Here is a 12446-nt window from a genome sequence, read left to right as displayed (position 1 = left end):
AAGATGTTACATTGTAAGTGTGTTACTTTGTAAAATGAAGAAAAAGTTATTCATTTACTTAAAACAGGTGAGGAAATTCATGGCTTCATAAATTCTTTTGAGGTATGGGAGAAAAATGTTTGAAAACCTCTGCCTGCATGACCTGCTCCCCCTGGACCTCTCTGACGTCATCTCCTGCCTATGTCCTCCCTGCTCCCTCTGCTCCAGCGAAACAGGCCTCTTTCCTGTTCCTGAAGCTAAGGTTGCGCCTGCATCAAAGCTTCCATGTGGGCTGGCCCACCGCCTAGGACTCTCTGGCCCCTCAGCTACAAGTGACAAGCAGCCTTTCTTCCCTAGGTCTTTGTTCTGACATCACTTTTCTCTGTGGAAACCTTTGTGATGTCCCACAGCCCCCCATTTGACATTGCAGCCCCACCTTCCCCCCACCTCTGGTCCCTGTTGCCTATTTTGTGTGATTCTTTTTGTTCCTTCAACATCCCGTCTGGACCCTGGAGAGAACAGGTTCCCAACAGGAGAGCAGAGCCAGAAGGTGGGCTGTGCTGGGCTTGCCCCCTCAGTGGAGCTCAACCCTGGCTTCACATTAGAGTGCCCAGGCATTTTGCAGAAACATCTCTTGTGCCCCGTTGATATATTTTCATTTAAGTGTTTATTTTGTTTTTTTTTAAGAGTCCAGCCTGAGTAATATTTAAAGTTGACTCTATTCTGTATCCAGCATAGTACCAAGCCCTGTCTTTCGTTTCTGAAGGCTGAGCTAAGCCTGTGATCCACAGAGAGGTGAGGGGCTGTGCCGTGCGTGGGGTTTGGTCAGGGCAGGGTCTGTGCCCTGAAGGGGAGCTCAGTCCAGCCCAGCTCCCCACTGCTGCCTGGTGTGTGAGGCTTCTCCAGGAAGAAAGTGGGTTCTGAAGAAAGGGGCTGGAAACTCACTTGTTCTTCCTCTAGGAGTTTCTTGTCCCTGTGTCCCCTCTGCTGCAGTGGGCTGCAGAGGGCCCTATTTCCACAGGGTGCAGTCTTCTGTGTGTGTGATTGTGGCACATGAAGGGAATGTATAGATGCTAAGCCCTAACCAGCATATTTTGGATATTCAGTATTGACTCATAAAGACTCTTTCCAAGGAAGAAGTCTGGACGAAGAGGAAGAGGAAGGAGAAGAAGTCAGGGATGGCTCTCACTCAGGTAAAGTGATCTTCCTGGTGGATTGTTCTTTTATTTCTTCCTGAAATGCTGGGCCTTGGAGTTGCGAATCTCTGAATCTGAAGCGTCCTGCTGGACACGTTTGCTGGCACTCACCCACACCTTCCCTCGGTCCCTCTCCTCTCACCTAGATTCCATCTCGTCAGGACCCAGTGACATGAGCTTGGGAAGAGGCTGCACTGGGCATGGTCCTGGGAAGGGCTCACCCCAGACATGGGTGGAGACGGGGCATGAGTTCCATGGTGTCAGGGCTCTTAGGCAGCAGGGATTGTTCAGGGGCCACATCTGGATGCACTGTCAGCTCTGTGTAAACCATGGTAACAGAAGCTGCCAGGTATTACCGTGCAGAAGTACCTGCTCACTGGTATAGAGTGAGAACACTAAGGGGAGAGCTTTCCTGCCTCATATTTATATTGCATTTCAAGTTGAACAAGTGAGTCACTATGTTCCCAACTCCAAACTCTTAAAGACTGGAAACAGAATGGAAAGTTTAGACACAGACGTCAGAGACAGATGATTCTTCCATTTCATCATTTTAGTGTATGACATCAACATAAACTTATAGCAACACACGATTCATTAAACTAGTCTCAGAAAATCTATCTCACGGAGACTGTGGCGTTCTTACAAGAACCTTGGTCCATTGGGTATTGTATCAGATATATGAGCAGAACAACCTTGCCATTAGAGAGACTGGAAATGTGTTTTTGTTTTACCAGTTACGATTCAACATTCCATTTCTTTTATTGTAAATGTGTATATATTTGTTTGATAGTGAAACGATGCATTTATGTGCCAAGAGGTAAAGCGTCCCCTTACCTGTCCAGCCTTCCACCTTCTTGACATCTCAGCGGGGAGCCACTGTTCTCAGTTCTGTGGGAAGGGTCAGTGTGAGTCCCATAGAAATGTATTTTTACATCATTGTGAAATTTAAACAGATTCCTCAATGAATGTTTTGTGATATTTTAACCTGCAAGTTTCGAATGTTTACATGTTTTCATGTTAGGAAACAGGAGCTCACTTTTCTACATCCTTGTTGGAGCATCTGGGAATGAAGACAGGTGGATCCTTTAACTTTTACACTTTTATAAAGAATGCCACACAGGGTGCTGCATGGTGGCTCACACCCATAATCCCAGCACTTGTGCAGGCCAACTTGGTAGGATCATTTGAGCCCCAGAGGTTGAGGCTGTAGTGAGCCATGATAGCGCCACAGCACTTCAGCCTGAGTAACAGAACAAGACCTTGTTTCAAAAACAGAAGGCCACACTGGCCGCCCGTGACCATGCCAGTGTCACTACAGATATTGGAGGGTTCCTCCAGGTTGGGTGATTAAAGAGTGATCTCTTCTAGGATGGTGCATTTGCTATGCTGCTAGATCTGGCAAGATTCTATCCCTACCCCAGGTGCAGAGGCGCCCTCTCCCACCAGTACCATGTAAGATTTCCCCTCATTACGCTAACTTGCCACTGTGTTCATTTTACATTATGAAAATCTGGGGATAATGCAACCCATTGTATTTTCATTTTCTAATTCCTTTGAGTCTGAGTGGGTTGCCTTACTTTGTGAATGTGTATATATGAAATGAATTTTTATACTTTGCTCTGTTTTGAGGTTACAGGATAGTCATGACTCACTGTAGCCTTGACCTGCTGGGCTCAAGCAATTGTCCTACCTCAGTCTCCTGAGTAGCTGGGACTACAGTTGTGTGCTGCGACACCCAGCTAATTTTTTATGTTTTTGTGTTTTGTAGAGACAGCATCTCACTATGTTGCCCAGGCTGGTCTCGATCTCCTGGGCTCAGGCAATCCTCCTGGCTCTGCCTCCTAAAGTGCTGGGATTATGGGCATGAGCCATCGTGCCTGGCTTGGTTTAATTATTTACATATGTACTGTTTTCTTACTTTTGATTATACATTATTCTACTGTAAAAAGAATCAATCTTTGCTCACCCCTTTCTCATTTATTTGTTCAGTTTATCTTGCTTTGGAAGGCCTTACGAAGTAAAATGGTTTATCACATGCCCTTTGTCTTTGACCCAGTTCCTGGCATATAAAGCTTCTAAAATCTGTAGTTTCCAAAGTGTTGTCTTTTTGTATGCTGACGTATTGACTGATAGCTGGCAGCCTCTCACAAGCTTCAGGATGGGGCCTGGGTCACCAGAACATCCAAGGCAAGATTTGGAAGACTGGGACTTCAAACTCTGCTCCTCAGCTCCCAGGGAGGGGAGAGGCGATGAAGGTTAAGTTGATCACCAGTGGCCAGTGGTTTAGTCATGCCTACTTCATGAAGTTTCTATGAAAACCCAAAAGCACACAGTTCGGAGAACTTCAAGTAGGTGAACATATGGAGATTCCTGAGGGTGGCGCACCCAGGGAGGGCATGGAAGTTCACCCCCATTTCCCATTCCTCACTGTGTGCATTTCTTCATGTGTATTTGTTGTAATATCCTTTATAATAAATGGGTAAATGTACATAAAGTGTGTCCCTGAGGTCTGTGAGCCACCCTAGCAAATTAACTGTAACCCAATGAAGGAGTTACAGGAACTCTGATTAACAGTCAAAAGCACAGGAAAAGCAACCTGGGGCTTGCTATTGGCACCTGAAGTAGGACTGAACCCTCAACCTGTGGGATTTGATGCTGTCTTCAGGTAGATGGTGCTGAAATTGAACTGGGGTTGGAGGACACCAGGCAGTGTCTGCTGCACAACTGATTGCTTGCTGGTATGGGGGGAAACTACGTCTGTTTGTTTGTTTATTTATTGTTTTGAGACAAGGTCTCACTCTGTCATCCAGGCTGGAGTCCAGTGGTGTGATCGCAGTTCACTGCAGCCTGGATCTCCGGGACTCAAGTGATCCCCCCACCTTAGCCTCTGGAGTAACTGAGGCGACAGGCACGTGCCACCACACCCTGCTTGATTTTTTTAATAGAGATGAGGTTTCATTGTATTGCCCAGGCTGGTCTCCTGAGCTCAAGCAATCCCTCCTGCCTTGGCCTCCTTAAGTGCTGGGATTGCAGGCATGAGCCACTGTGCCTGGCCACATTTTAGAAGCATTTCTGATAGTATAGTAGGAGAAACAATTTGATTTTTCCAGAGAATGTGTCTCATGAATTTGAATTTGTGTGTGCACATTGGTATTTGGTTGATCATTTGATACTATTTATTTTAGATTCAGGGGGTACACATGCAATTTCTTACGTGAGTATATTTTGTGATGTTGAGGTTTAGTCTTCCCAAGAACTCATCACCCAAGTAGTGAACATAGTACCCAATAGATAGTTTTTCAGCCCTTCCCCTCTTCCTTCCTGTTCCTTCTTGGCGTCCCCAGTGTCTACTGTTCTCATGTTTGTGTTCGTGTGCACCCAGTGTTTAGCTTCCGTTTTGAGAACACACGGTACTTGCTTTTCTGTTTGTGCATTAATTCGCTAGGGGCAATGGCCTCCAGCTGCATCCATGTTGTTGCAAAGGACATGATTTTGCTTTTATGGCTGTATAGTATTCCACAGGGTATATGTCTACTATATTTTCTTTATCCGATTCGCTGTTGATAGGCCCCTAGGTTGATCCCATGTCTTTGCTATTGTGAATCGTGCTGCAATAAACGTATGAATACAGGTGTCTTTGATAGAACAATTTATTTTCCTTTGGGTACATATCCCGTAATGGGATTGCTGGGTTGAGTTGTAAATTCAAGCGGCCCTCCTCCCTCAGCATCCCGAGGTATTGGGAGAAGGGGCATCAACCACCGTGGCTAGCCTCATTTTCTCCTTTTTTAGTTTAGTTTACTGCATGGTCAAGTCTCCCTTTTTTTTTCCCAATTTTTTATTTTTTAGACAGAATCTTGTTCTGTCACTCAGGCTGGAGTGCAGTGGCACGATCATAGTTCACTGCAACCTTGAACTCCTGGGCTCAAGCAATCTTCCCACCTCAGCCTCTTAAGTAGTAGCTGGAACTAAAGATGCATGCCACCATGCCCAGCTAATTTTTAATGTTTTGTTGCAGAAACAGGGTCTTACTATGTTGCCCAGGTTGGTTTTGAACTCACAGGCTCAAGCAGTCCTCTCGGCTTAGCCTCCCAAAGTCCTGGGATTACAGCCATGAGTCACCAGACCTGGACAAGTCTGCTTTTTAACCACCTCTAGTGTGTTTCTCTTTCTTTCTTTTTTTTTTCTTTTCTTTTCTGAGATGGAGTCTCTGTCGCCCAGGCTGGAGTGCAGTGGCACAATCTCGGCTCACTACAACCTCCACTTCCCAGATTCAAGTGATTCTCCTGTATCAGCCTCCTGAGTAGCTGGAACTACAGGCACGCGCCACCATGCCTGGCTAATTTTTGTATTTTTAGTAGAGATGGGGTTTCACCATGTTGTCCAGCCTGGTCTCGAACTCCTGACTTCAGGTGATCCACCTGCCTTGGCCTTCCAGAGTGCTGGGATTACATGTGTGAACCACCGTGCCTGGCTCTAGTGTGTTTTTCAGTTTAGTTATGTTTTTCAACTTTGGAATTTGTTTCTTCTTCATAGTTTTTATCTCTTTGTTGATAATCTCATGTTTGTTGTTTTTCAGATTTTATGAAGTCGTTTACAAGTACTGTCGTAATACATTGAGCAGCTTTGGAGTCTGATTGTTATTTCTTTGTCTGATAATACGTATGTCTCTGCCTCTTTAGTATTGCTTGGTGGTGATTTAATATGTTGCTGTGTGTGGTCCATGTTTCTTTTTTTGTTCTCCTGTTACCACCTTTTGGGACCTCAACAATTCACTAATCAGCCACTTCTAGTTTTTGGTTTTAAACTTTGTTCTTAGTAAGCCTGTTACTTCAGTTCTGATATTCAGGCAAGACAGACACTTGTGCCTTCTCAGTGTCCTGAAAAGTCAGAACGTTACGAACCTTGTGTGGTGTTACAGAAGAAAAGAGAAAAAAGAAGTCAGAATGTTGGATGGATATCCCAGTACTTTCTCTCCCCAGGAGAAAGTGGAAGTATGCTGCATCATGCCAGGGTAGGGCCTCAGGTGAACAGGCGTTTCCCGAGCTCCAGACTCTGGTGTGGTTGCCAGGTGTCCCGCAAAGGCAATTTGGTCCATGTAGCATTATTAAATCTGTGTCTCCATGGTGGAGGTTGTGTTTGGGACTTCCTGTGTTTAAGTGATTCTCCTGCCACAGCCTCCTGAGTAGCTAGGATTACCGGTGCCCACCACCGTGTCCAGCTAATTTGTGCATTTTTAGTAGAGACAGGCTTTCACCATGTTGGCCAGGCTGGTCTCAAGCTCCTGACCTCAAGTGATCCGCGGCCCGCCTTGGCCTCCCAAAGTGCTAGGATTATAGGTGTGAGCCACCGCACCCGGCCTGTTTTTGTTTTTGTTTTTGTTTTTTTTTAGATGGAGTCTCACTCTGTCACCTGGGCTGGAGTGCAACGGTGCCATCTCAGCTCATTGCAGCCTCCATCTCCCGGGTTCAAGCAGTTCTTCTGCCTCAGCCTCCTGAGTAGCTGGGACTACAGGCGCACGCCACCATGCCTGGCTAATTTTTGTATTTTAGTAGAGGCAGAGTTTCACTGTGTTGCCCAGGCTGCTCTTGGACTCCTGAGCTCAGGCAGTCCACCCGCCTCAACCTCCCAAAGTGCTAGGATGACAGGCCTGAGCCACCACACCCAGTCTCTGTGCAGTTTTCTAATTTCTTTTCATAGGTCTGGAAAGGTACTTTAATAGCATGGTATGTTTTCTGCTGGAATTGCTGGCTGTATCCTGTGTGTGTGTAATGAGAGCTACTAAAGGAGAAAGATTGTCTTCACTGTATTTTTATTCGTTCTCGTACTTAAATTATATCCTCTTTTGAGGTTGCGATGATGTCATCTGCTCTGATTCTCACCGATCCAGCTCTTGCTCTTTGTCCTCCTTTTTTCACCCACCCTCTTTCCTGGTCGGTGTTCAGGCATACTCTGACGTGTTTGATGGAACAGCCCCATTTCCTTCACCTTAGAGGAAATGTACCCAGTGTGTACTGTTGATTATGATGTCTGCTGGGGTTTTCTTGTCTAGTATTAGATTTTTTTCCCCAAAATTTCCTTTTTGGCATGATGTTTAATCATCCAATAATTTCTTCAAGTAAGTACTGCTATGATACATACTTTTAACAATCTAAATCAGGCCAGGTGTGCTGGCTCCCACCTGTAATCCCAGCATTCTGGGAGGCCAAGGAAGGCAGATCACTTGAGGTCAGGAGTTCAAGGCCAGCCTGACCAACACAGTGAAACCCTGTCTCTACTAAAAATATAAAAATTAGCCGAGCATAATGGCACATGCCTGTAATCCCAGCTACTCAGGAGGCTGAGGCAGGAGAGTATCTTGAACCCAGGAGGCGGAGGTTGCGGGAAGCCGAGGTCACGCCACTTCAGCCTGGGCAACAGAGTGAAATTGTCTCAAAAAAAAAAAAATTAGTTTTATGTATTAGTAAGTTAAATTGTGTCTTAAATATTTTCTCTGACCTTAAATGTGTTCTACACTGGCACATTAATGAACTAACAGTAAGAGTCATAATGTATTAAGGGCAGAAATGTATTTGTGTATGTAAAGACCTTTTACAGAGTTCCATGTTGTTATTCTTAAACTTATTTCAACTTTGCTCAGTTAGGTAATATATACTGTCAATTTACTTTCTTTTTTCTCTTCATTTCTTTTTTCTTAAACTTGAGATAAAGCCTCACTCCATCTCCCAGGCTGGAGTGCAGTGGCACAGTCTGGACTCACTGCAACCTTAGCCTCCCGGGTTCAGGTGATTCTCCTACCTCAGCCTCCTAAGTAGCTGGGATTATGGGCTCCTACTACCACGCCTGGGTAATTTTTGTATTTGTAGTAGAAACGGAGTTTCACCATTTTGGCCATGCTGGTCATGTCAGTTTACTTTTGATGGTATATTTGTTACTGATCAGTTTTATTCTTTAAGTTTCATTTTAATTTCTGGATGTCTGGGTGCAAGTGCTTGCTCTGTCATTTTTAGCTGTTTGACCTGAGGGGAGTTTCTTAGAGTGTCTCGGATACAGTTCTTTCCTAGTAAAATGGCAACAGATCTTTCTCATGAGCCATTGTGTTTTTATACAGATGAATACATATGCCGCATTTAGAATAATGCCATGCACATGGACAGTGTTCAGAAATATGTCATTGCTATTACTGTCACCATCAGTTTTTAGATTCTGACCTTTCTTTAAAGTCATGGTATTTGTCATCATTTTTTTTTTTTTTTTTTTTTTTTTTTTTGAGATGGAGTCTGACTCTGTTGCCCAGGCTGGAGTGCAGTGGTACAATCTTGGCTCTGCAACCTCTGCCTCCTGGGTTCAAGTGATTCTCCTGCCTCTGCCTCCTAAGTACCTTGGATTACAGGCACGGGCCACTACACCCGACTAAGTTTTGTAATTTTCATAAAGATGAGGCTCACCATGTTGGCCAGGCTGGTCTTGAACTCCTAACTTTGTGATCCACCTGCCTCGGCCTCCCAGTGTGCTGGGATTATAGGCATAAGCTGCTGCACCTGGCCTGCGTCATCATTTCTTAAGACATCAGTTCATGTGGATATTGAATATCATTTGGTATGTCAAACATAATATCTAACACTTCCATAGAGATACCCTTGTTTTCAGTTTGTTCTTTGTATGCTTATTGTGTTGTCCATAAAACTGAGAAATCGACACTGGTATAGAGGATATCACAGCCTCCTAGTTAAAAGAATAATAAAACAGAATTAGGGAGACATGCCTTGCTCAAAAGTCCTTAATGTGTAGGAAAATAGGGGAAAAGCAGATCAGTTTCTCCTACTTTGCTTCCATAATACAGAATACTTCTGTGATCTTGGATGTATTGGGTTTTCCTCCACACATCAAATAAGCAATTCTGCAGTGGACACGAAATGCATGTTCTCATATTCGATTCCATTCTGACACTGTCTGTCTGGATGTAGGGTCAGCTCCCATAGGCTCAATCCCACAGCCGCGCACGCACTTTAATGCCAGTTGCAAACACAGGTTGTGGCCTGTGCTTCTCAGTGACCAGCTGTGAACTGTGAATTCCTATGACTCCCTCCTTGGAATCAATTAGTTTGCTTGAGTGGCTCACAGAACACAGGGAAACACTGTACTTCTGTTTACCTATCAATATCGAAGATGCTACAAGGCACACAGGTGAACATCCAGATGGAAGTAATCTATCAGTTGAGGTATGGGAGAAGGAGTGAGGAGCTGGGATGTATTCTCGTGTATTCTGTCTTTTTTTTTTTTTTTTGAGATAGAGTCTCACTCTGTTGCCAGGCTGGAGTGCAGTGGCACGACCTCAGCTCACTGCAACCTCTGTGTCCTGGGTTCAAGCAATTCTCCTGCCTCAGCCTCCCGAGTACCTGGGACTACAGGCGTATCCCACCATACCCAGCTAATTTTTGTACTTTTAATAGAGATGGGATTTCACGATGTTGGCCAGGATGGCCTTGATCTCTTGACCTTGTGATCCACCTGCCTCGGCCTCCCAAAGTGCTCTGATTATAGATGTGAGCCATGGCGCCTGGCTGTAGTCTGTCATTTTTGAGTTTTCATGGAGGCCCCATTACATAGGCATTGCTTCCATCATTGGCCATTGGTGATCAATTGAACCTTCATTCCCTCTGCCCTCCCAAAGGGACAGACACTTAGCCTAACTGAGCTTCATTCTTTCAAGTGACCACCCCCTGAGCCTTAGTTTGGTGACCACCCTCCATCCTGAAGCTACCCAGGTGCCTCCAGCCACCAATTATCCCATTAATGTACAGAAAGATACTTCACATTCCACTCTGCAGATTTCAAGTGAGCTCTTTTGTCAGGAGAGGGGGATGAAGACCAAATCTGTATGTCACGTTGTCACAATCTGGATCTGTCAGCCCACCCACTTCAGCCTGACTTGTTATCATCATTTTCACCTCTTCTCCTTTTATGTGAAGTTTGGAACTCTCCCCTTAGCCACTTGGTGAAATGTGTTTTTCATTTTAGGTACGGTTGACATTCAGGGATGTGGCCATAGAATTCTCTCAGGAGGAGTGGAGATGCCTGGACCCTACTCAGAGGGCTTTGTACAGGGACGTGATGTTGGAGAACTACTGGAGCCTTGTTTCTCTGGGTGAGGATGACTTTCTTCCAGAAGTCAGGATCTGTTCTTGTCTATCTTTGCATTTTCCCTTCTCAGTCCTTGGAGAACCCCTGCATTGCTTGGCTGAGATGGAAGTCCTGTTGACTCTGAAATGGAAAGCTTAATAATGGCAAACCTGGACTTCAGTCTTCCCCTTTCTCAAATATCCTGCCTCCTTCGGGCTTCAGCATTTGAGGTTTCAGAGCTTTTGTATGCATAATACCCTGTGTGGGACTTTTGAAATGTCAGATTTCCTGTTTTCTGCCTCTCTGCTTTGGATTCAGTGGTTGGTGGAATAGAACCTTCTATGTGCATGTTACCATGTTTCCTAGGTATTCAGAAGGAGGCATTCAGTGGATGAATTTCTGAAGTTTTCTTAGATCCATTTGTAATGTCCTCTCATGTAAACATAGGGCTGGGATTCTGGAAAAGCCCTGGCACATTGTGATCCTTCCTTTTTATAAACAGGACTGTGTCATTTTGATATGAATATTATCTCCATGTTGGAGGAAGGGAAAGAGCCCTGGACTGTGAAGAGCTATTTGAAAATAGCAAGAAAACCAAGAATGAGGGAATGTGTCAAAGGTGTGGTCACAGGTAAGAGCTCAGATGGGCAGAGAGAAGGCCACTCATTAAATAGAGTGTGGGAGGCTGGGTGCAGGGGCTCATGCCTGTAATCTCAACAGTGGGAAGCCAAGGCAGGCAAATCACTTGAGGTCAGGAGTTCGAGACCAGCCTGACCCAACATGGTGAAACCCCATCTCTGCTAAAAATACAAAAAAATTAGACGGGCATGGTGGCGGGCGCCCTGTAATCCTAGCTACTTAGAAGGCTGAGGCAAGAGAATTGCTTGAACCTCAGAGGCAGAGGTTGCAGTGAGCTGAGATCACGTCGCTGCACTCCAGCCTGGGCGACAGAGCAACACTGTCGCTAAGTAGATAGGTAGGTAGGTAGGTAGGTAGGTAGATAGATAGATAGATAGATAGATAGATAGAGTATGGGAAACTCTCTGCAAATGGGAAAGTTCTTTGGAAAAATAAGTTGCCTCAGAGACAGAGGCTGAGTCCTGATTGTGATGGAAACACCCTGTCATTTGGACTCTATGGCTCCTTTTGAAGGGTTTGCTTTCTTTCTTGGTCTGTCCCTCTGTATTTATTTCCATATGGTGCTCAGTTCTCAGTCCATGTAGATCAGACGTGAAGCCTCCGTAGTCCTTAGTCCTGACATCTAGACCTATTTCTGTTCCGTGCCATTTCCTGTGCGTGAAGACCTGCTCAGGAGATGGAAGCACTGGCTGCCCCTCCCTTGCATCTGCGGCCCCAAACCTCATGGCAGCGTCTCCAGCCCTCTCTGCCTGTCGAGGCCCCTCAGCCATTTCTTTCATTCTGCTTCTGCCACTCTTCACAGATGAGTGTGTGATGACAGTGGGTCGTATCTTCTGAGACTGTTCTCACCATAACTGTAAAGACACCTACAGGAATCATTCTCTCATTGATGCTCAGTCCTACATGGGGTGCCTGTTCTGTTTTTCCAGGCCTTAGCCCAGAAATACAAGTACTGCATGTCTTCACTATATATGGAATCTAAACCAGTAAAACTAAAGGCAGCGAAGAGTAGAGTGTTGGTTACCAAAGGTTGGGGGCTGAAGGGAAGAGGGAGCAGTCAGTCACAGGGTGAAATCATTAGGAGTAAAGGATGTGTTTTTGAGAAGACTTGTATGGTAATAAGCTTGTTTCCATCAATCCACATTGTATGCGTATAACAGGATATCAGTTTATTTCCTGTAAATATATATATAATTTGTCAATATAGAATATATTTTTAAAAAAATCTTATTTGGCCCGGGTGCGGTGGCTCATGCCTGTAATCCCAGCACTTTCAGAGGCCAAGGCGGGTGGATCATGAGGTCAGGAGTTGGAGACCAGCCTAACCAACATGGTGAAACCCCATCTCTACTAAAAATACTAAAATTAGCTGGGCTTGGTGGAGCGCGCCTGTAATCCCAGCTATTCAGGAGGCAGAGGCAGGAAATCGCTTGAACCCAGGAGGCAGAGGTTGCAGTGAGCCAAGATCGCAGCACTGCACTCCAGCCTGGGCAACAGAATGAGACTGTC

General features: G+C 45.2%; 2 protein-coding genes across 5 annotated transcripts in view; one reads left to right on the top strand and one right to left on the bottom strand.

Annotated features, from left to right (window-relative positions):
• LOC119469431 (zinc finger protein 160-like) overlaps positions 1-12446 on the bottom strand; it is a 609418-nt gene that overhangs the window by 105663 nt on the left and 491309 nt on the right. The window lies entirely within an intron of this gene.
• LOC108295642 (zinc finger protein 160) overlaps positions 1-12446 on the top strand; it is a 97648-nt gene that overhangs the window by 79422 nt on the left and 5780 nt on the right. The window contains exons 3-5 of one of the 2 annotated variants that reach the window (XM_017517934.2): positions 1113-1172; positions 10197-10323; positions 10801-10929. In XM_017517934.2, the coding sequence (XP_017373423.1) occupies positions 1158-1172; positions 10197-10323; positions 10801-10929 (271 nt within the window). In that variant the 5' untranslated portion in view covers positions 1113-1157. The remainder of the gene's footprint in view (positions 1-1112; positions 1173-10196; positions 10324-10800; positions 10930-12446) is intronic. The other variant, XM_017517933.2, reaches the window with a different exon arrangement.

Source organism: Cebus imitator, unplaced genomic scaffold (genome assembly GCF_001604975.1).
Source record: "Cebus imitator isolate Cc_AM_T3 unplaced genomic scaffold, Cebus_imitator-1.0 Scaffold654, whole genome shotgun sequence".
Taxonomy (NCBI): domain Eukaryota; kingdom Metazoa; phylum Chordata; class Mammalia; order Primates; family Cebidae; genus Cebus; species Cebus imitator.
This window is presented reverse-complemented; position numbering and strand designations above follow the sequence as displayed.